Source organism: Mytilus trossulus, chromosome 8, assembly GCF_036588685.1.
Source record: "Mytilus trossulus isolate FHL-02 chromosome 8, PNRI_Mtr1.1.1.hap1, whole genome shotgun sequence".
Taxonomy (NCBI): Eukaryota; Metazoa; Mollusca; class Bivalvia; order Mytilida; family Mytilidae; genus Mytilus; species Mytilus trossulus.
The window spans coordinates 64,215,766-64,237,812 of NC_086380.1; the positions used below are offsets into that span (position 1 = coordinate 64,215,766).

Consider the following 22,047-nt stretch of genomic DNA (forward strand, 5'->3'; position numbering starts at 1 on the left):
TACTCGTGCTTAGTGTGCAAGAAGCCGTCTATAACTTGCAGTGAGGTGATTTTTTTCTCCATATTGAAGGTTTCGATGTAACTTTTAGATGGAGAATACCAATTCAACTGTGTATCTTTGCTCTCGTTTCTTTTCTCTTTTTTTTTGCATATCGATTTTGTGTAATGAATTTTAACCAATGGTATAGTTCATTTTTTATGAGTCTTTTGAATATATGGTATGATTGCCAATGAGGCAACTCTCCATCAGGGCCCAAATGACAAAGAATTATGAAAGGCTTTTCTAGTCCATGGATAAAACATTGACATAGAAGTTTTAATTTGTAGCATTTTAATCAAATGTATGTACGATTGAAACTTATATATTATTTTTTTTTGCATTTTATTGCATATTACTATCATATTGAATACATGTATTTATTTAATTGTCCTTTGAGAGAAAGAGAGAGCGAGACATCATATTGAATACATGTATTTATTTAATTGTCCTTTGAGAGAAAGAGAGGGAGAGAGAGAGAGAGAATACCTTAAGCTATGTTACATGGTCCCTTGAGAGAAAGAGAGAGCGAGACATCATATTGAATGCATGTATTTATTAAATTGTCCTTTGAAAGAAAGAAAGAGAGAGTGATTACCATAAGTTATGTTACATTTAAGTTTATAAAATTATTCAAATTTTCATTCAGAGATATTAAACATTATGTTTCCTGTGGTTGAAGTTATGTTTGAGGCTATGCCCAGTAGTTTGGAATTATTTCATAAGTAAGGGACGGACCGTTGTGTTTGACCTTATGCGGTTTAAGTTATTTCATAAGTAAGGGACGGACCGTTGTGTTTGACCTTATGCGGTTTAAGTTATTTCATAAGTAAGGGACGGATGGAATTATTTCATAAGTAAGGGACGGATGGAATTATTTCATAAGTAAGGGACGGATGGAATTATTTCATAAGTAAGGGACGGATGGAATTATTTCATAAGTAAGGGACGGATGGAATTATTTCATAAGTAAGGGACGGACCGTTGTGTTTGACCTTATGCGGTTTAAGTTATTTCATAAGTAAGGGACGGATGGAATTATTTCATAAGTAAGGGACGGATGGAATTATTTCATAAGTAAGGGACGGATGGAATTATTTCATAAGTAAGGGACGGACCGTTGTGTTTGACCTTATGCGGTTTAAGTTATGTCCGACCCTTTAGGGTTTACGTTATATATAAACACTTGTGGTTTAAATCATGTATGACCCTTTGTGGTTTGAGTTATATCTGACCCTTCGTGATTTAAGTATTATGTGGTCATTTGTGGTTTAAGTTATGTTTTGCCCTTTTTAAGTGAAGCTATGTCTGGCCCTTTGTGGTCGTGGAACTGATTAAATAGCCATTGGTTAAAGCGTTTCGAATGAAGGTTAATCCAGATAAAGAGGTTTTTTTTAAAGGAAAACAATGAAAATGTATATTTTCTAGAACAAAAACCCAAGCACTACACTAAATTCAGAAATTATTGCAAGGTTTTTATTATTGCGAAAAATGCGAGAAACGTGTGAACGCAATGATTTAAACTCGCATTTTGAAATATTTTATATGAATTAAACAGGAATTTTCTCAAAATCGTAAAAATTGAAATCGCATTATGGCTAAAATGACAAAATCACAATAATAATTGCACGCAATAATTTCTGAATCTACAGTATTAGTTATAAGATTCCTCATTATTCACTAACACAGAACTGGATAAGTTTTGTTGTCACGAATTATTATGACCCCATGAACGCATTGCATTGGCTTGCATTGTTTGACTCGGTTCTAAGATAATAGAAAAAGAAACAACAAATCGCAGAGAACGCGAATCGTAAGGTTCGTTCTTCTAAAACATTTTGTTCGTTTACGAGGAGAGATTGTTAGCATGTTGCTCAATATGAATCTGTAGAGCAAATTGATTATTGCTAGATGCTTCTTACTTTATATCAGTTGCCATGAAAGCTGACAAGTCAAGTCAACCCGCATTATACAGCAGAAATGAAAATAACACATAAAAAAATGTATGCATCCGAAGCGATTTACTTGGTTTACCTCAGAACCAAAAACAAATGAATGTCAGGGATGTATAAGCACCGGTACACACGAAGAGCTAGCCTACATGACAAAAGGTGACACAAAAAACTATAGCTATACCAATATAATGTCAGCTTTCCATTCATTAGGAACGCTCAAAGCCAAAAAAATGAAGGCCAATGTTTTTAAGTACGAACAATTGAAGGGCTATGTGTCCGAGATGAATAACCTCTAAAAACTGAATATCATTATCCGGCGAGTTATGGGAAAATTTTATGAGTGCAAAGATGAGTCATTGGTGCTAAGATATTCTCTGCAATTACCTCTGAAGCATTTAATCCTGGCTAGTTACAACGTGCTGCTCTGTAGCAATGTAGAAGGGCATTACCATAACACTTTATAGGGTAAATGCTATGTACTGGCAGGAAAAACTTACGCACTCGGCTTTTACCTACATTTGCAATGTATTTTGTAAGGAAGCAATGTAGTGCAATCAGAAATATCAATTTCTGCAATGCTTGTAGAATTCAAGCAATTACATAATTACCAAATATATGAATTATCTATACGAAACACTATCAATGTAATAAACAATTATAGTATATGAAAAAGATGAAAGATTCCTAAAACCAACTTGTTTTGCAAAAGCCAGAAAACAATGGCGAATTACACAGGTGTATCTTCGTTTTGCCTCGTTACTGTAATTAATTTTGGGCGTCAGAAATCGTTAATCCTATTCTTTTTCAAAAAGAGGCTAAATCGTCTATCAACAATTGTTAATGAAAGCTACTGTGTGTAGCCAAGTCTAGGTTTACAGTCAGTTTAATTTCACCATCAAAACATTTTTTTTTATGCTACAAGCTGACCTACGTCTTTAATTATGAAGAGTGAAAATGAAAGATCGGTATACAACATGTTCAACCCTGCCACAATTTTGCGCCTGTTCCAAGTTAGGAGCCTCTGGTCTTTGTTCTTGTGTACAATTTGGAAAAGAGTATGGTGTTCATTATGACTGAACAAGTATATATTTGTTTAGGGGCCAGCTGAAGGACGCCTCCGGGTGCGTGAATTTTTCGCTACATTGAAGACCTGTAGGTGACCTTCTGCTGTTGTTTTTTCTATGGTCGGGTTGTTGTCTCTTTGGCACATTCCCAATTTCCAAACTGCATTTTTAATTTGACTGTGAGATGCGGGGTTTAGTATTATTTTAAGTTTAAGCATGTCATCTTTATCAACATGGGAAAAACGACTGATATTTTTAGTGGAGCAGAAGTAAGATACCATTCTGAAGTATATCAGTTCCTCCACGTGTCTGTTGGGGGTTCGTGTTGATCAAGCATTTGTTTTGATGTTTAGTGTCTCTGCATGAGTGTTGTATTTTGATTTGCATTACCAATGATGCAAGCTAGGACATACTAGAGGAAACGATAAAAATATGTGAAAGCGATAACAATGATTAAAAAAAGAAGATTTAATCACTTTCTAGCTGTAACCTTCAAAAACTTTACAGAATTCAGAACAAAGAAAGTGATGCGACAGACACCTTTTAAGATGTAGGGAAAAATACAAAATTGGTCGCTTATACATGACATGTAAGGTTGAAGGCACACATATATATAATTATATTATTTCCCCAGAATCATCTTAGAACTTAGACCCATGGCTCCTCTGTAGAGCATATAGGCCATAGACGAACTCCCTCCATCTAACTAGATTTATTTCTTCTAAATTATAATGTGCCCTTACTGCAGTGACGTCATTCAGAACTGTTTTACAGTCCTGACTGATTTAGTCAGTTCTAGATCTGATGACAGTTCTACTGTTAGAACTGATTTTGAACAGTTCTACCTACAACTGATTTAGACAGTTCTACCCTAGAACTGATTTAGTCAGTTGTACCTAGAACTGATTCTGACAGTTAAACTTAGAACAGTTCTAGGGTAGAACTGTAATAGGTAGAACTGTTCTAGGACAGGTTAGAACAGTTCTTTGACAGATATTCTGACAGTTTTAATGAGAGGTAAGAAGTGATCCCCAATGTAACTCTTTATTATTTGTTTAATGAATTTTTCACGGTTTATTTTGACCAAGTGTACCGACCAACACGAAAGTCTTTCTAAACGTAATTGTAAGTTTTCATTGACGGAGAACAAGAAAAACACATCGCCTGTAAACCCGTTAATGTCATTACAACTTTGATGTGGCGAAAGATTCTCTGTTAATTTGCCGTTGCGAACATATTAATAAAATTCATCATTTCCTGTCAAAATTTCAGTTGTAATAGCCATTCCAGAAAAAGTATAATAAAAACATATCATTTGTACATTCACAGAAAATTTCGAAACTGAATATTGTTTTCATAAACATCATGATGTAACAAAAGCAATCATTTTTTTAAATTTTGATTATTTACATGAATACCACATCAAAGATTATTGTATAGAATTCTTGACATGTTTGCCGGCGGCAATTAACCAATTTCCTCATGTTGAAAAACATACCGAGAGTTTGTGGTTACAAAATTATAATGACCTACTGCAGGGTTTGTTACTCGTGCTGTGTGGATTCAGTAGAATGTGTCCCCATTCATGTAGTGCATGCCCTTATATTTTTACAGTCGGGATCTTTTTGCTTAGGAGAGAGCTGTCTTCTAATTCCAGTATCATGATTAGTATTTCTGTGTCATTTTGGTCTCTTTCGAAGTGTTGTCTCATTTGCAGTTTTAACATAAATAGTCGTCATCTTTTTTTAAATAATTAAAGTAAGAATGGAAATTGGGAATATGTGAAAGAGACAACAACCCTACCATAGTGCAAATACAAGTCGGAGACCATCAACGGGTCTTCAACGCAACGAGAAAATCCAGCACCCGAAGGTGGGCATCAGCTGGCCCCTAAATTAAAAAGTGTACTAGTTCAGGGGAAAAAACCCACTATAAGATAGCAGCAGACGAGAGTCTTTATTGAAACAGATAGGATTAAAGTCATGAACTTCAATACAACATCTCCTTAATTATAAGTCAAATAGAACTCCGCAGTGCGATATTTTTAGTATCCGTGTTCGTGTGATAAAATTGAGAATGGCAATGGGGATGTGTCAAAGAGACAACAACCTGACCATAGAAAAAAACAACAGCAGAAGGTCACCAATAGGTCTTCAATGCAGCGAGAAATTCCCGCACCCGGAGGCGTCCTTCAGGTGGCCTCTAAACAAATGTTTTCTAATTCAGTGATAATGAACGCCATACTAATTTCCAAATTGTACACAAGAAACGAAAATTGAAATAATACAAGACTAACAAAGACCAGTGATCTCTACTATAGCGTTCAATCATTGGCCAGGTAATTCATCAGACAAAGGATAGTCGCGGCGTTTTCGCTTTTACTGGAATTGAAAAATCAAAAGTAAATTGCAAGTAGTAATAGTTTCAGATACCAAATGAAATAAATTAAGGGATTCGATTCCGAAACATGTTACTGCATATATTTCAATGATCTTTATCAATTACTTATTATTCTACACACCATTCTCCGACTAATTGCGATTAAAATATTACTTTCGGCTCCTTGATCGGATTGTTGTCTCTTTGACACATTCCTCGTTTCCGTTCTCAATTTTATGTTTTTAAGACGTTTGTGTAATTGACGATCGCGTGCCTGGCGGTCATTAAAATGGACACTAATGCACATTCGAATACCTTTTAACCTTTGACCGTTCAGTAAAAAGCTTTTTAACCTATTATTACAAAGTTGTTAAATTATGCATCTTCCTAATTGTTTTGCTACATGTAATCAGTCGTTTTTATTGCAGTGTATTGAAGTCTTGTAGCGCATGCCATAGATACCATTGCAAGCATACAATCATGTTTACATGAAAAGAACAATATATAATCATTTGTAAACAAAGACTTACAACACCTCTGGTCATCTTTACATCCAAAACTTGTAGCAAAGTATTTACAAGCTATGTTGTCTTGTCAGGATCTGCATTATTAATTATTTATGTCCAGGGTAGAAGCCTTGTAATTAGTCCTAAGTAGTATACTTTTTAGGGGTTATATATAGAAAACAAATGTTATCATAAAGTACATTTTTCGTTTACGAACATTACCGTTCGGTTGGATAGGTAAGACCGATTTTTTTTCTATACCGATTATTTATTGGGAAGTATTTATTTACATATTTAATCATATAAATAATTAATTACTCTTTTTTTTTTAAATCAAAATATTTATTATTGATAGGTAAGACAGATTTTTTTCTTTGCAATAATTTATTCATTTAGTCAGATAAGTTATTATTTACTTTACTTTTTTTTTCTTTTTTTTTCAAATAAAAAATGTGTATTGTCATAATATATCTCTTAACAATAAGTTTGTGACAAATCAATATATGAATGCAAATATTATAATAAGAAATCACTTGAATGTGTGTACTTTGTATGTAAAAATTTTAAAATTGTTATCGAAATTTAATTTTTAATTTGAAAGCAATATGAACAAAACAAAATTAACAACAAAATAATAGAATTCTACGGAAGCGTATTAGCGCCACACATTTTTTTAAAATATTTTTCTTCCTATGTTTGCGATGAAACGAAAACATTTGCGTTAAAGGTTTGCGTTACAACGGAAACATAGGAAGAAAAATAAAAATAAATGTGTGGCGCTAATACGCTTCCGTAGAATTGTCCTTTCAACGCAATTAATCAACTTGGACTTGTTTATAATTAACAAAACTAGTAAGTTTACTGATATTTTACTGATTTTTAAGTCATCACAATAGACCTTTCAGGATCATAAATAAAATATCTATACTGTTCGATAACACCAAAAGCAAAATTTGTCAATAATGACATCGTTTCTTTTGAAGATAACAGAATAATTCAAATTATGTAGCTCACAACATAGCTGCTGATACCTCGGATATCAACCAAATTTTGATTTATTGTTTATAAAATGCTAGATATTTGATTTCATTGATACTTTTAACTTTCATGTTATTGACAAAAATATATTTAAAATTGAAAAGTGCGAAGATAAATAAAATAATATTACCGATATTAAAGGGGAATACATCCATGAAGAAAACCACATCAGTACCGCAATTTTTTATATCGTTTCGCTGAATGCCACTCAAAAATTACTGCATACATGTTGTATTAGTTATTTCATTGTTTAAAAATATAAAACGTATTAACCTATTTTGAATATAGCAGACAAAATAGTTTTAAATACACAATGCAGTTTTATTGTTTAAAATTTTCGTCAGTTCGTCGTAAGACTTTTGTAACCCAATGCTTATTTCTTAACGTGTGTTTTAATCTTGCTTAAAAGTTCCATTTAAATCTTATGATTTGAAAAGACTTGAACACATACCGATATGCGGTTTTTGGCGAGGTTTTGTAACCGTAATTGTTTTTAAAAATTGAAAACAACACGTTTAACAACTTCTTACGTCCAAAGCGCTTTTCTGGATTTACATTCAAACATTTGAAATCCGAAGATAGATAAGTACCGAAATTTTAAAGATCTTTATGTCAAAAATACCTAAAATAAATAGACAAACTCATCTAAAGCCAACTTTGCCTGAGGGAGTTGAAACCTTAGTTTCATAACTATTTCAAAATTTATCAACCGACAAATGACCTATACGTTCTACCAAAAGAACTTACTGCCAGGGCGAGTCACGAAGAATGCATTTCTTTTTGTTGATCTTAAAACAAATGTAAAGTATATGTTCGCTGATTTTGAATTTCTATGTACTCTTCTTATAGACAGAAATCCAGTATGTATCTGTCCCTTCAGTTGGTAATCAGTGTTCTAGGATTGGCCCTAGCAGACGACGTTTGTAAGTTTTTACATAGAATTATATTTTCCTTTAAATAACGTTTAGGTATGATTGTTAATAACAACTTTCAGAGAAGAAGAAAAAGGTAAACTTTTTTCGTCTATCATGAATTATAAAAATATCATACTAAGCTCAAATATTTGTTTTTATATTAAACTTAGTTTCGTCGTGAATACCCAAATTAATTCACTTTTGATCAGGATGTCGTTCGATGGGAAAATATGAAATAAAATGTTTGTCAAAATATTGTTCTGTTTGAGATCTGGTAGCTACGATTGAAAACATTTTCATAAAAAATACGGTATATACGAAAAGAAATTTATTTTATCATTGTATAGGGAACTTTGGTGACTGGGATGATGATTACTCATACACCGGGTACCAGCCAACTGGTTTACTACAGGGAGGTAGCCAAAGTATCATGAGATATCCAACTTACCGGAGATATAGAGGAAGTCTCGGGGGATCAACGGGAGTTCGAGGCGGAAGTCTAGGGAGCTCATCGGCAGTTCGAGGAAGTCTAGGAGGATCGTCAGGCTTTCAAGGAAATCGTAAGTGTCTTAAGATTTACCATTCCCAATATAATTCAAATGCAGACACTTAGTCCAGTCTTTGTTTACAAGAAACTACAAACACCCCGTTTTACGTTCTATTTTACTCCCTTTCGAGATCCTTTGGTTTTGTCGAAATGATTCATGCCGAAAGAAATTTTGAAGGCTGAAACGTCATTGGCTGATATAATAGTTAACAAAATAAAACGAAAGAAGTCAGATTATTGTGAAGTGTGGTCACATCCATATTTCAATTAGATTGTAGTTGTCTTTGTTGCATGTTTTGACATCTTCCACATTGCAATTCTTTCTGCACAAACTTTCGGAACACTATTTATAAAAGGTGTAATTTCTATCTCTTGTTTGCAAATTATAAGTAACACATTATGTTAAGGCTTAATTTACGCTGACGTTTTACAACAGCACACTCAATATGTTAGTGATTAATATTCCGTTGACGTATACTAGTACTATTTTATTGTAAATATTTTTTTCATGGGACAATTTTATATGATAACATGTAAAGAAGGTTTTTTTTTTTTTTTAGTTGGATCCACCGGAATCTCATACAATACTGGGTATAATAGAAATAAAGGATACGGTTCCTCTGGTACAAGTTATAGCGGAAGCCGAGGTTATGGCACATATGGTAACAACTATGGCAGTGGAATGATAACGACTGGATCCTTGAGTACATCGATACGACCAATAGGGAGATCGAGGTATCATTCGAGAAGTTCCTCCATTATTCAACCACGAGGCAGTATTGGAAACAATTTTGGAATTAGGTCACGCAATGACGACGACGACGACGATTTTGATGATATCAACATTGGAGTTCTTGGTCCTTCTGTTGCTAGGGGAAGAACCGGAAGTCGATCTGTTCGACCAACAATTGTTCGACCAACAGTTGTTCGACCAACAATTAAGAATTATCCAAGACAATCTGCTATTAGACCTATAATAAACAATATTGCGTCACCGATCAATATTAGAAGGTCATTTGATAACGACGAAGATGACATAAACAGAGGAGTTCTTGGGCCTGCTGTTGTAAGAAACGGAGGAAGTAGAGCTTCCGTACGGCCAATCGCCAAAACAACTTATCACCGGAAGCTAGCCTCTGTCCGAACCACTGGTAGTGCAGGAGTGGCTACGTCTCCATTAAGAACATCTTTCGACGACAATAACGATGACTTTGATGACGTAAATGGTATTCTAGGCTTCAGTTCTGCAGGTCGACCTTCTGGCATAGCAAGAAAAATATCCCCAAGACGAGGATCCATTGGTGGATCAGCTATAGGAATACAACCAAGGTTTGGTAATGATGGTGATGACTTTGATAGAGACGATTTCAATGGGGACTTCAATGATGACTTCAATGGGGATTTCAATGATGACTTTAATAGGGGAATACTTGGGGCGTCAGTAAATCGGAATAGTGGAATACTTGGGGCATCTGGAAATAGAAATAGTGGAATTCTTGGTGCATCTGGAAATAGAAATGGCGGAATACTTGGAGCATCTGTAAAGAGAGCGGGACCGACTTCAACTGGATCAATTAGAGGTAGTCTTGGACCTGCTATTAACAGGGGTGGACATTCATCTCATTCTAAATCTTCTAACTACCACAGAAGTCCACATCAGAACATACACGTAACACATGTGCATAGGTATCAACCTGACTACGATGAGGATAACTTTGGCAGTGCACCAGTATTTAACAGTAGACCAGCGCTCGGTGGTGGATATGCTGGATACGCTACACAGTACCCCCAATATGGGTCATATGGTTATAGTTCCGGTAACAGCTATTCCAATGGAGGTGGATTTGGAACTGGAAACTTTGGTGGTGGATCAGGTTTTAGAGGTCGGTTCCGAGGATCTGGCGGAGGAAGTGGCGGTTCTGGTGGTTCAGGTACCGGTGGTGGAGACAGTGATGATTTTGATTTCGATGATGACGAAAATGGTAAGTATACGTTGAATAAGAAACGGGTTGTTCTGTTTTTAGCAAAAACAATTGAGAACTACAAATAATTTAGTTTAAAACAGATTAATTGAGAAAAAGAAAACAAAGATGTAGATAGACAAGAAAGAACTGTCTTTTAATGGTTATGATTAATTGAAAATATATGTTTATATCTCAGGAATTCAAGATTAAGTCTTCGTATATGCTTTTTTCACGGCTTTTTTACATCCATTTTGACTAAGGGGCATATTTTCATAATGGAGGTGAAAATGCTTTCAAAACACGAGAAACAAATCATTGAAATAGAATAGCTGCTTTGACACGTGCAAATGTTTTCCTTTACTTTCTTATTTTTTCCCCTCCATCTTAGAAATAAAAATGCCCCCTTTTCAATATGATTGTCATAATTAAAATCAAGTTGCCTATTTAAAAAAAGATTAGGAGACAGATTAATATAAGCAATTGTCGTTTGTTTCTGGATCCTTTTTGTGAATGTGTTTATAATTTATACTTGTATTTTTCATAATAAAATATTGTTTACACTAAATACTTATCTCATTTAATAAGAATTAATCCTTATTATTTCACCAGGATCGAGCGGTGGTTCTGGCAGCGGAGGTGGATTCGGCAGTGGATTTAATAGTCTCGGTGGAATTGGTGGTGTAGCAGGACGATTTGTCGGTGGTGGTTTTGGATCAGTTGGTGGCATTGGTAGTATGGGTGGCTCCCAAGGCCGCTACTACGGATATGGAGTATATCCTAACAGTAGAAATATTAACCACAATACTAACTATAAGAATAGTTACGGAAGTAAGTACTGCAGAAAATGGATCATTTCATTTTATATTTGAATAGGGGGTGGATGGTTACCTAGTCAAAACAATTTTTCGGAAGGGGACGATAAATGGCTGTCCCTTGTTAAAAGAGAGCCATATATCTTGCACGTAAAAGACGCGGAATTTGAAGAAGAACAGACTAATGCCGCTACAAGACAGTAGTCGCAAAGTTTCAGTCATAACCAATATTTGTTTAAAGAACTCAAATTTAATTATTGCAAAGATTCTAAAAGTTATACACCGAATTTGAGATCTTTAAACAAATATATTTTCCCCTTTCCGACGTACTATCACCATTTATCAAGACCATACTCGCAAATGGTGACAAGGGAGAGCCGAACATTCACGCTCTGAAATGTTCTCTCCAGAACTATATTTTAACGTCAAACAACATTTCTTAGAATGGAAACACTACGGAAATGTAACTAAATTAACTGAATAAGTTTATCAATTCAATGCTGAAATATTCTAGACGAATTGTATTTTAACAAAATCTTTTTCCTTAATATTTAAAAATTTTCAGAAGGTAAAGGTCAGTCTGACCCCGTTTAATTACAATTTGATAGTGGTGTAATTAATTTGTAACAGTATTTGTACTACATGCATAATACCCCTTTTAGCAAATTTATTTTATGTGCTACATGCATTATAACCCTGTTAACAAAATTATTGTATGTGCTGTATGCATTATAACCCTGTTAACAAAATTATTTTATGTGCTACATGCATTACACTGATCTACACTTACATGTTCGAACAAATCGTTTAATGTATTGGTGTATATAATTAGTCTAACAACCTACTTACTTTATTTCAGAGTCATACTAATGGATTAAATGACCTGTGGACATATTGACTGGACACAGAGGTCATATTGGTCATTATGAAGTTTGACATGTCATATTTACGATGGTTAAAGTGTGACTACATGCAATAAACTGATGGATTTGCGAGAATCAAAGGGAGGTTACTGTCTTCAATCCGGTTTATAACTTGTTAGATCTCGAAACTAATTAGCTTTAATAAATTTATTTAAATGGTTTTACTTATTTATTTGATTATTTTATGACAAACAATTCGATTTTGGTTATTTTATATTTGTATGTGCCGTACCATTGATAACAATTGACTTGATGCAAGCAACGACCGTGAATCACAATTTGTTTTCAAATCTTCCAGTAAACCGATACAAATTGACACCCCAAAAAAATGAAGTATTGAATTTCATAAACATGATAAGAAAATGACGAATTATACAAGGAAAAGTAAACAAGAATTTGATATGGTATAATATTATGAAATTGAGATTGTAAATGGGGTATATGTCATAGAGCAGACAACAACCCTACCAAAGAGCAGACCACAACAAAAAGCCAACAATGGTTCTTCAACGCAGTGAGAAAATCCCACACCTGGAGGTGGTCCTCAGCTGGCCCCTGAATAAAAGTTTGTACTAGTATAGTGAAAAACGTCGTCATACTAACTCCAAAACATGAAGATGAGTTAAAATTAACACAAAAAACAAACATACAAGACTTACAAAGGCCAGAGGCCTAACAATATTGTAATATTTAATGTCGCTGTCTCATAGATCAATAAAATTGAGAATGTAAATGGGGAATGTGCAAAAGAGACAACATTCCGACCATAGAACAGACAACAGCCGATGGGTCTTCAATGCAGTAAGAAAATCCCGCACCCGGAGGCGTCCTTCAGCTGGCCCCATAACAAATATATATACTAGTTCAGTGATAGTGAACGCCATACTTAACTCCAAATTATTCACAAGAAACAAATATTAAAAACAATACAAGAGTAACAAAGGCTAAATACTCCTGACTTGGGACTGGCGCAAACATGCAGCGGGGTTAAATATGTTTATGAGATCTCAACCCTCCTGTCAACTAATATTCTACTATAAACATTGGATACTTACTGGGAACAATTTTATAAACTGAACAGATTTACCCAGTCCATTATGTCTGTTGTAAAAGACATTATTTTTTGACGGAATATGAGATTAGTATTGTGAATATATCCGATGATAAGTTAATATATCAAATACACTCGCAAATCAATCTCGTGTCAAAGATTTTAGGTCGAGATAAAATTGAGAATGAATATGGATATGTGTCAAAGAGAAAAAAAAATACCAAAGAGCAGAAAACAGGCAAAGGTAACCAATGGAATATGTTTCCCCATAAAAGGTTGAAACCGATTTAAACTAGCGATGGTATAAGTTTATACATCTCACACCTTTACAATTTACAGTTTTAAATACCTTGTAGAAAAGTAACACAATAGGATGAGCAGCGCATGGTTTCACACCATTTGACGCGAAATATAGTTTGTATATCGTAGATTTCCATTCTTGTCTACATTTTCCTAAACGAAAGGAAAATCTACCGTCTGTAAACATTTTCTAGACTTCATCAGTTTATGATTCATTTAAATATGTACGCACTATATTTTGGTAAATTAGGCAAAGCCGAATCATAGTGAAAGTAAATAAATGAAAAAAAATTAATGAAAATCTATACACAGTCAAACTACGGACTTTTTATTAAATAAGTCATGTAACTGTTGGATAAACACACTTCAAAACGAATGATACAAGAAGATTCAGAAAGCACAAAGCACGCTCAAAATTTCATGTTACCTTTTCATACACACTGATCTATTATATTCTCTATTACCTGCGACTGAGTAATCGCAATGTTCCTATTTAATGGCTGATGAAAAAATTATAGTATATTCTCTAATACCCGCGACTGAGCGATCTAAATGTTCCTAGTAACCTGCTGACACAAAATCCTATCAACTATTCTCTAATACCCGCGACTGAGAAATCTATATTTTTCTAGTAACCTTCTGATACAAAACCAAACCGTTTATTTTCTAATACCCGCGACTGAGCAAGCTCAATGTTCCTTATAACCTGCTGACACTATATAAATAACACATAGATGAGAGGGTGATAGAGCAGATTGGTACCCCGAGAAAACATTGTCAACCGCGGCGAAGCCAAGGTTGACAATGCCTTTTCGAGGGGTTCCAATCTGCTCTATCACCCTCTCAGCTATGTGTTATTTAATTTATTATACTGAATGTCCTATCATTATTGGCTTTTACAGATTACTTTTATTTTAAAATAATTTTCTATGACGTCACGTTCATAACAACGTTACGGGCATAAGAAAAAAACCGACAAAAGTCAAGCATTTTTATTTGTTTTGTTTATTCTAACAGTCGATAATAAAATCTGAGCCAAAACGTAGAACTTAAGCATTGTATAATATTTAATTCCTTGATGTAAATTCAATTCATTGTTCTTTGAATTATCGATTTCTGAATGGTCTAGACGAGAGGGTAACATTCAAAAAAATTGTCACCCGCTCAGCCAGGTGATAGAGTAAATTGACACCCTCTTCTTAGCCAATCAAAAAATGGCATTTTAACGTGAAGTATAATAAAAAATTATATCATCTTTTCTCTAGTTCCCGCGACTGAGCAATCTCTATGTTCCTAGTAACCTGCTGATACAAAATCATACCGTTTATTTTCTAATACCCGCGACTGAGCAAGCTCAATGTTTAAGAAAGCTGCTGGTACAAAAATCATATCGTTTATTCCATAATACCTGCGACAATGCAAGCTCAATGTTCCTATTTACCTGCTGATACAAACTCATATCGTCTATTTCCTAATACCTGCGAAAGAACAACCTCAATGTTCCTGTCTGGCCACCACGAAAAAGCCTAATAGTGGTTCTTTTAAATTGTGTTAAAACACAAAAAAATAGAATAAAATTAATGTTCCTAGTAAGTTGCTTTTAAAAAATTGTATCGTCTATTCTCTGAAACCAGCGACTGAACAATATTAATATTTTAAGAAACTTATTGATACAAAATCATATCGTCTAATACCCGCGACTGAGCGATCTTAATGTTCCTAGTAACTTGCTGACACAAAATCATATCATCTATTCTTGAGTACCTGCGACTGAACAATCTCAATGTTCCTAGTAACCTGCTGACACAAAAGCATTTCGTCTATTCTCTTATACCTGCGACTGAGCAATTTTATTGACCTAGTTACCTGCAGATACAAATGCATATTGTCTATTCTCTAATACCCACAACTAAGCATTCTGTATGTTCCTAATAATCTACTAATACAAAATCCTATCGTGTGTTCCCTGATATCCGCGACCGAGCAAGCTCAATGCTCCTTGTAACCCGCTGATAATTACCCCCCCCCCCCCCCCCCCCGCTTTCCGTGTATTATTAGTTACATAGTGTGCTAGTGACCTACTACGGTATATATGGGTCAGTAAATTCCATATATTATGAGAGCGAATTTATCTTACTGACTATCTAAACGTGTGAAATTAAGACTAGTGACCTATCAAAATGAGCAAGTCTTCAATACTGTTAGCATTAAGAAATTACATGTATATAGTTCCATTGATCCTACAAAAACAGATACCAACAGTAACAAATTGTTAGGTTTGAATGTGTTTATGATTTGATTACAATCTTAATCATCAATTTCTTCGTCTGTTGAAACTTTTAGGATTGTTTCTCGGTACCTTTTTCATGCGTTTTGTTTGTATAAAAAGGGACGTTACACCACTACTAACCGTGTATGAAATAGGGCCCGCCTCCCTACTACAATGTACCTTATATGGTATATAAAGGGACTTTACCCAACAACTAACCGTGTATGAGATAAACCCCGCCTCCCTACTAACCTAATATGAAATATACACGGTCTTCACAAGGGCACTTTTAACCAATCACATTCCTAGAATGTATAGGAGGTAAGATAATCCCTTATACCCGCGACTGAGCAATCTAAATGTTCCTAGTAACCTACTGATACAAAATCCTATTGTTATTCTCTAATACCCGCGACTGAATAATCTCAATGTTCTTAGTAACCTGCTTATACAATATCATGTTGTATTTTCTCTAATACCTGCCGCTGAACTATACATAAGATTCAAAGTTATAAACAGTTCAACCGACATTAACTATATAATTGGTGCACCCCTGAAATAGCAAACAGTATTGAAATAAAAAAAATAATTCTAACCTTAATCAGTCTATTGAGCCAAATAGACAAATCTATAAAATGTCAAACGCAGCTATCTTTCCCAATACTATGAATGAAAAATCTGTAAATGAAATACTACTTTTTATCAAATTGTTATGGTAATCTATACTTGTAACTGGGTCTTACGAAAAGTTCAACATGTTACATGTATAAACATGTATAAACAGTACATATCAGACATAAAAAATGCAGGGAACTATTAATTACCCTATCAAATAAATGCAAAGTGTCCCATTTAAATAAAATTAGAACGCAAAAACTTCAGTTCATTTAGTCTTAATATGAAAATTAAGATACCTAAGTTGTATTGTTTATCAAATATGCTTTGAATATATAACCTGGATAAAAAACTATCGAATGTATATTTCTTTGTACCTTTATTTCTGACATCCATAATAGTGACCACTACAAGATCTTCCTAGTATATCTAAAGCTAATACACATTGACCTGGTCGAGTAAGTACAAAAACGGTCAAAATAATTAATAGTAGTAATCATTCTAATGGGGAAGTTGTGTCTTTTTTGCATTCTAAGTATAAAACTGAAGCGAGACAACAAAGGCGAGCATGTTTTTATATTGCCTCTAAGGACATACATTGTAGGTCTTGGATATTAATATCGTAAATCTACTGCCAATTTTATTTTTTATGCGTCAAGTAAGACTATTTTTCATAATACGCGTCTTTCGGTAATAAATTTCAGATTTATCAAAGAAATTTAGTTTGTAATTTTCTATTTCAGAATTGGAGGATGCAAAAATTACTTGTTTTCTCGACGCTTTTATTTATTGGAGCTACTGCAACGAATAACCACTGTGAGTATAACACACTTATAAAAACAAGTATTTCAGCTTTTTTTACTAGTCTGAGGATGATTATTTTTATTTCATTTTTATAAATATATATTTATTCCTGTGGATAGATGACACGTAACAGGAGACACACAAAAAAAGTAAAATAAAATTCCTTAACTCCGAGAAAATTAAAAAAAGACAGTCCCTAATCAGATGGCTAAATCAAACGCTCATGCACATAAACGAATGGATAATAACTGTCATATTCCTGACTTTGTCTCAATCAGGACTCAAACCTTAGATCCTTGTATTACAAGGCAGTGTGGGTTTTTTCTCTTGATAATAAGGCAACGTTAACTGATTGAGTTTAAAAAAAAAAGTACTGTCTTAGCTTAACCGCTTACGGCTGATTAAAAGATCTGCCACAATTAAGGAAAGCAATCTCATCACAGATACAGAATATTTTCTGTGAACGATTATCTACAATATAATAAAGTAATTTCGTATGATATTTGAATCTAAATGTCTGTATAATTCATCGTAGTTTCAATATTTGTGCGTTGAAATTATAAGCACTGGGATGTAAAGATGTCGAGGTCTTTGAAATATATATATTTAAAATAAACACGTAAAAATGTAATACTAGTACATATTTTTTTTTAGCTTTCGCGTACACCAAAGCATAAACTACTCGTTGTTCTACCTCAAACACAACTTTCAACTTGATAGTTGTATATAGATGTAAAAGGAGATGTGGCATGAGTGCCAAAGAGACAACTCTCCAAGCAAGTCACGATTTGTAAAAGTGATTAATTATTATTTTAGGTCAAAGTAATTAAGGCCTTTAAAACGGAGCATTGGCTTCCACCGAACAGCATAGTTTGTGTTTGCTGTAATATATTCATTGTTTACTGATACCATTTTGACCAAACTGATAATTTTTTATACTAAGAAGTTCTATTTGATTGTTTGTCGACTAACATTAAAAGAAAGTCAGTTTTAAATCTCATATGACAGAGTGTCTTGTATTTACAGGGATGTATGAACAAAATTATCCTGCCATTAATACCGGAAGTTTAGGTAACGCAGGTGGATGTCAGTGCTCGTGTGGACCTGTTATTGAGCCACGTAGAGGGAGCGGTGTTTTACCAACAAACAGTAGACGCAGACGTAAAAACAGTAAGTTGGTATAATTGTGAACGCCTCCGGGTGCGGGAATTTCTCGTTACATTGAAGACCTGTTGGTGACCTTCTGCTGTTGTTTTTTCTATGGTCGGGTTGTTTTCTCTTTGATACATTCCCCATTTCCATTCTCAATTTTATTACTAAAGACCTATTTTTAAAAATCTAAAATTTAAAGTAATTTGGAGATGGATACTAGTATATTTCAATTATATGTGAACTTACCACACTAAAGTTTAAAGACGTTTAATAAGATCTGAATAACTTAGACAGGAACAGTTTTGAAAAAAGTTAGTCAAATGAAAGAAAATAGTTAAGATGGTTGGCAAGTGAAAGAAATGTTGTCGGAACATTTTTTTTTATAAATGAAAATTTGTTTGAATGCACACTATAAAAATCCACAAGTATATTCTTATGTTTTTGATAACCTAGGTCGAAGACATCGTCAACCATCAATAAATGATGTTATTCCAGAAAATCCTTTCATTGAAAGAGGATCTCGTGGTATAAAAGTGACTGACCCTATACCAGAAACAAGGGGACCAGGGATTGGAGTAAGAGCTCCGATATTAAAGAACAAACGTAGAATAGGTGTCGGAAATGCAGTTATACGTGGTGTTGCTGGTATTGAAGGAGGTGCACCGTCTAGAGGAGTTTTACAGCCAGACTATAGATTCGACAATGGCCACGACAACGGTTTTGTAGATAATGGTTTTGATAATGGTATTAATAGCAACGGTAAGTACATGTACGCTCTTAGATTGAACATTATTGAATTTATTTAGAAACTTTTCAAATTTAATTAGAAAATCATTCGAAAAATTGTTTAGCGGTTAACCAATCTATACTTCTAACGATATCTCTAAACGAAGAGACCGATTTCAATTAAGCCGCATCTCCTCTGAAACCATAAAAAGTTCGAAATATTTGTGATATGATGTATAAATGTATATTGTTTTGTACGTCTTACAACTGTCTTCAAAACAACCTTTTCTCTGTTTTTGATATCGGTTCAATTTAATATAATACCAGAAAAGCATCAACAACAAAAACACAAATCAAACAATGAATAAAAAAGGCGGATCCAGAATTTTTCGTAAGGGTTGCCCACTGACTGACACAAGGGGGTACCGATCCAGTCACGCTCCAGTGATATCCTATATAATCAACCAATTTTTTTTCCCGAGAAAGGGGGGGGGGGGGGGAGGGGCTTGTTTTCTTTCTAAAAAAATCAGTATTTGATTAATAAAAATATACATATTGCATGGATTATTCTATTTGTTGCATTTAATTTGATAGGCATTGGTATAGACTCCAATGTGATTGGAGGCTCGGCTGGGTTTCCAACAGATGTGAACGGTGGTTTTGGTACAGATTCTAATGTCGGATTCATTGGTGATCCTAATGTTGGACTGGTTTCTGAAACAAACGGCGGGATACAGGGCAGAATTAACGGAGATGGATTCCCGAATACCGGAGTTATCCAACAGGGGTCTTGGGGTTCTGGAAGTCGACAGCGGCCAAGGAAAAAATACAAATATTAATTTAAAAAACTATATATAGTTGTATATAGCATGTGACAATTTTTTTTATTATTAAAAAAGTAGAGATTATGAAAGCATATTTTCTATGTAATAGATTTTTGAAGCAATTACACGTTTTGTGCAATTTCGATAGCAAGCATGCCTTTATATTAGTTTTGAGACGACCATGCACTTGTATGTGATACTGTCTATTCTGAGGACTCCTCGCCTTGCAATAACTTGCTGCAGTTATTTTGTATTATCTCGTATCAATGTGTATAATCGTTTATTATCATGAATTATCTTGTATCCTTGTATATTATCGTATAAATATATATTTAATGACAATGTTTTTTTTCTCGAGTGCATGTTATAAATTGTTTTTTTTGCGAGTTTTATCTCAAGGAAATGAGGATTTAAAACGTCTGTTATCGATACCGACTTTGAACTTTGTGTCCCTTAAACTTTAGTATTTATGTTGTTGCTCGTATATTTGGAGTATATTATTTAGCTTCATGCATGTTTTAAGCTGTTAACCTTAGTGATATTGAATTTTCTTGCTGCGTCAAATAACTGGTGATGTTAATTAACGAACTTGACTGGCTGGTATAAGTCGGTTGCGGTGGTCTTGTACTTGTTTTGTGAAATTTGGTCATATTGTTGTCTCTTTGACACATTCACGTTTCCATTCTCTAGTATGTTTCCATAAACGATACACAATTCAAAGTGTTAGTTTTTAGAACACCTTGTTAAGTCCTGTTACAGGTTTGTATAGTTTTGACCACTGGTATACAACTGTTGACGTTATTTGTACATAATTACATTAGATGTATGTTTCTTAATTATACTTTATTCTGATTGGCTAACTGCACATCACGTGTTATTCCGTAAGCAATTGTATTACTCAATAAAACTTGTCAGTCATCATAGCACGTGGTCCCACAATAAAGTGCACAGGTGAATAAAATTTTTCTTTTTAATAAAATTCGTGTTTTCATGATCATAGTTAAAAAATGTAATTATAAGTATTGAATGCTTCTTTTTGTAACTTCATAGGGGTGTAAAAGCGTTGACCGTGCGTACATTTTTAGAATGAAGCGCTTCCGCGCTTCATACAAAATGTACTTCGGTCAACGCTTTCACATCCCAATGAATTTACAAAAAGAAGCATTTAATTCTTAAATAACCTATTGTCCTAGTTCAGGACTCGTACAACAAGTTTCTTACATTATCTGTTTTTCGGTAAATCTCGAACCGTTCAACATGTTCCGTGCATTACATGTCGTCCTAGTACGCACCTAGTACAGGAATCGTACAAGTGGAGATAATCCAGAAAATTACAGTAACGTGCTGTGAAGATCCAAATATTTGATGCTGAATTCCTACGATACAAGGAGAATAAAAAACCGTTTGAAAATACATTTGAAAAGAAATACTATGGGGTATCCATCCATGACAAACTCAAAATAAGAATAGCCAACAAAAAAATAATAATAAGCAAAGGAACAGTATAAATAAAAAAAAAAGATGGGGTGTGATTGCCAATGAGACAACGCTCCACAGGAGACCAAAATGATGCAGAAATTAACAACTATATGTAACTGTACGGCCTTCAACAATGAGTTAAGTCCCAACCTAACAGTTTAAATGTCTTTAACAGGACGTGCGATATGACAATAATATTATTATCTGTCTTTCGAAATAGTATTCATATATTATTGTTAAAATTGAAACATTCATACTTGTGTTTGTGCTTTATTATAAATGTCTATTATCTGAATTTCAAATTATTTGTCTAAAATTTAAAAAAAAATCAATGTACATTACTTATTTTATCATTGTCTCATTCCAATAACATATCTATTTATTTTCCCCGGGCGCATTTTCTTTCCCCCGGGCTCTATTTTTTCTTATCCGGGCGCTTTGTCTTTTCCCCGGGCGCTTTTTCATCACCCGGGCGCTTCCGGGCGCAGTTTAGTAGGACCCGTTACGAACAATTATCGTTCATATAATCTGACCAAGTCAATTGATAAATTGAACGCGCCAAGATATGGTCAGTCTTTTCAACGCTGTTATAAAACGATTATATTTGAACTTCTCTGTAACCTTTGTTCTTGCATGTTTGGGGAGAATACACTATCTACCTATCTAAAGCAGTTAATAAGATTTTCTAA

The 22,047-nt window shown here is 34.1% G+C and overlaps 1 protein-coding gene and 1 long non-coding RNA gene across 3 annotated transcripts; both read left to right on the forward strand.

Annotated features, from left to right (window-relative positions):
- The first annotated feature begins 6,076 nt into the window (after positions 1–6,076).
- LOC134681255 (uncharacterized transmembrane protein DDB_G0289901-like) lies at positions 6,077–12,298 on the forward strand. Of its 2 annotated transcripts, XM_063540797.1 has the most exons (7): positions 6,077–6,177; positions 7,828–7,901; positions 8,240–8,383; positions 8,417–8,452; positions 9,000–10,421; positions 11,013–11,231; positions 12,075–12,298. In XM_063540797.1, the coding sequence occupies exons 2-7, from the start codon at positions 7,841–7,843 to the stop codon at positions 12,083–12,085; spliced, it is 1,893 nt and encodes a 630-aa protein (XP_063396867.1). In that variant the 5' UTR covers positions 6,077–6,177; positions 7,828–7,840; the 3' UTR covers positions 12,086–12,298. The 2 variants fall into 2 exon arrangements, with proteins under 2 accessions (XP_063396867.1, XP_063396865.1); XM_063540795.1 differs by having other exon boundaries at positions 8,240–8,452.
- Positions 12,299–16,972: 4,674 nt separating this feature from the next.
- Positions 16,973–18,349, forward strand: LOC134682042 (uncharacterized). The gene is made up of 3 exons (XR_010100770.1): positions 16,973–16,995; positions 17,117–17,189; positions 18,204–18,349. It is a non-coding gene; the product is annotated as an uncharacterized LOC134682042 (long non-coding RNA).
- Positions 18,350–22,047: the final 3,698 nt, after the last annotated feature.

Excerpts from the sequence above, each read along its gene's own strand:
- LOC134681255 (XM_063540795.1), top strand. The coding sequence starts at position 7,841 with ATGTATCTGTCCCTTCAGTTGGTAATCAGTGTTCTAGGATTGGCCCTA. Across the intron at positions 7,902-8,239 it reads GGCCCTAGCAGACGACGTTT|GGAACTTTGGTGACTGGGAT; the intron begins GTAAGTTTTTAC and ends ATCATTGTATAG. Across the intron at positions 8,453-8,999 it reads GTCAGGCTTTCAAGGAAATC|TTGGATCCACCGGAATCTCA; the intron begins GTAAGTGTCTTA and ends TTTTTTTTTTAG.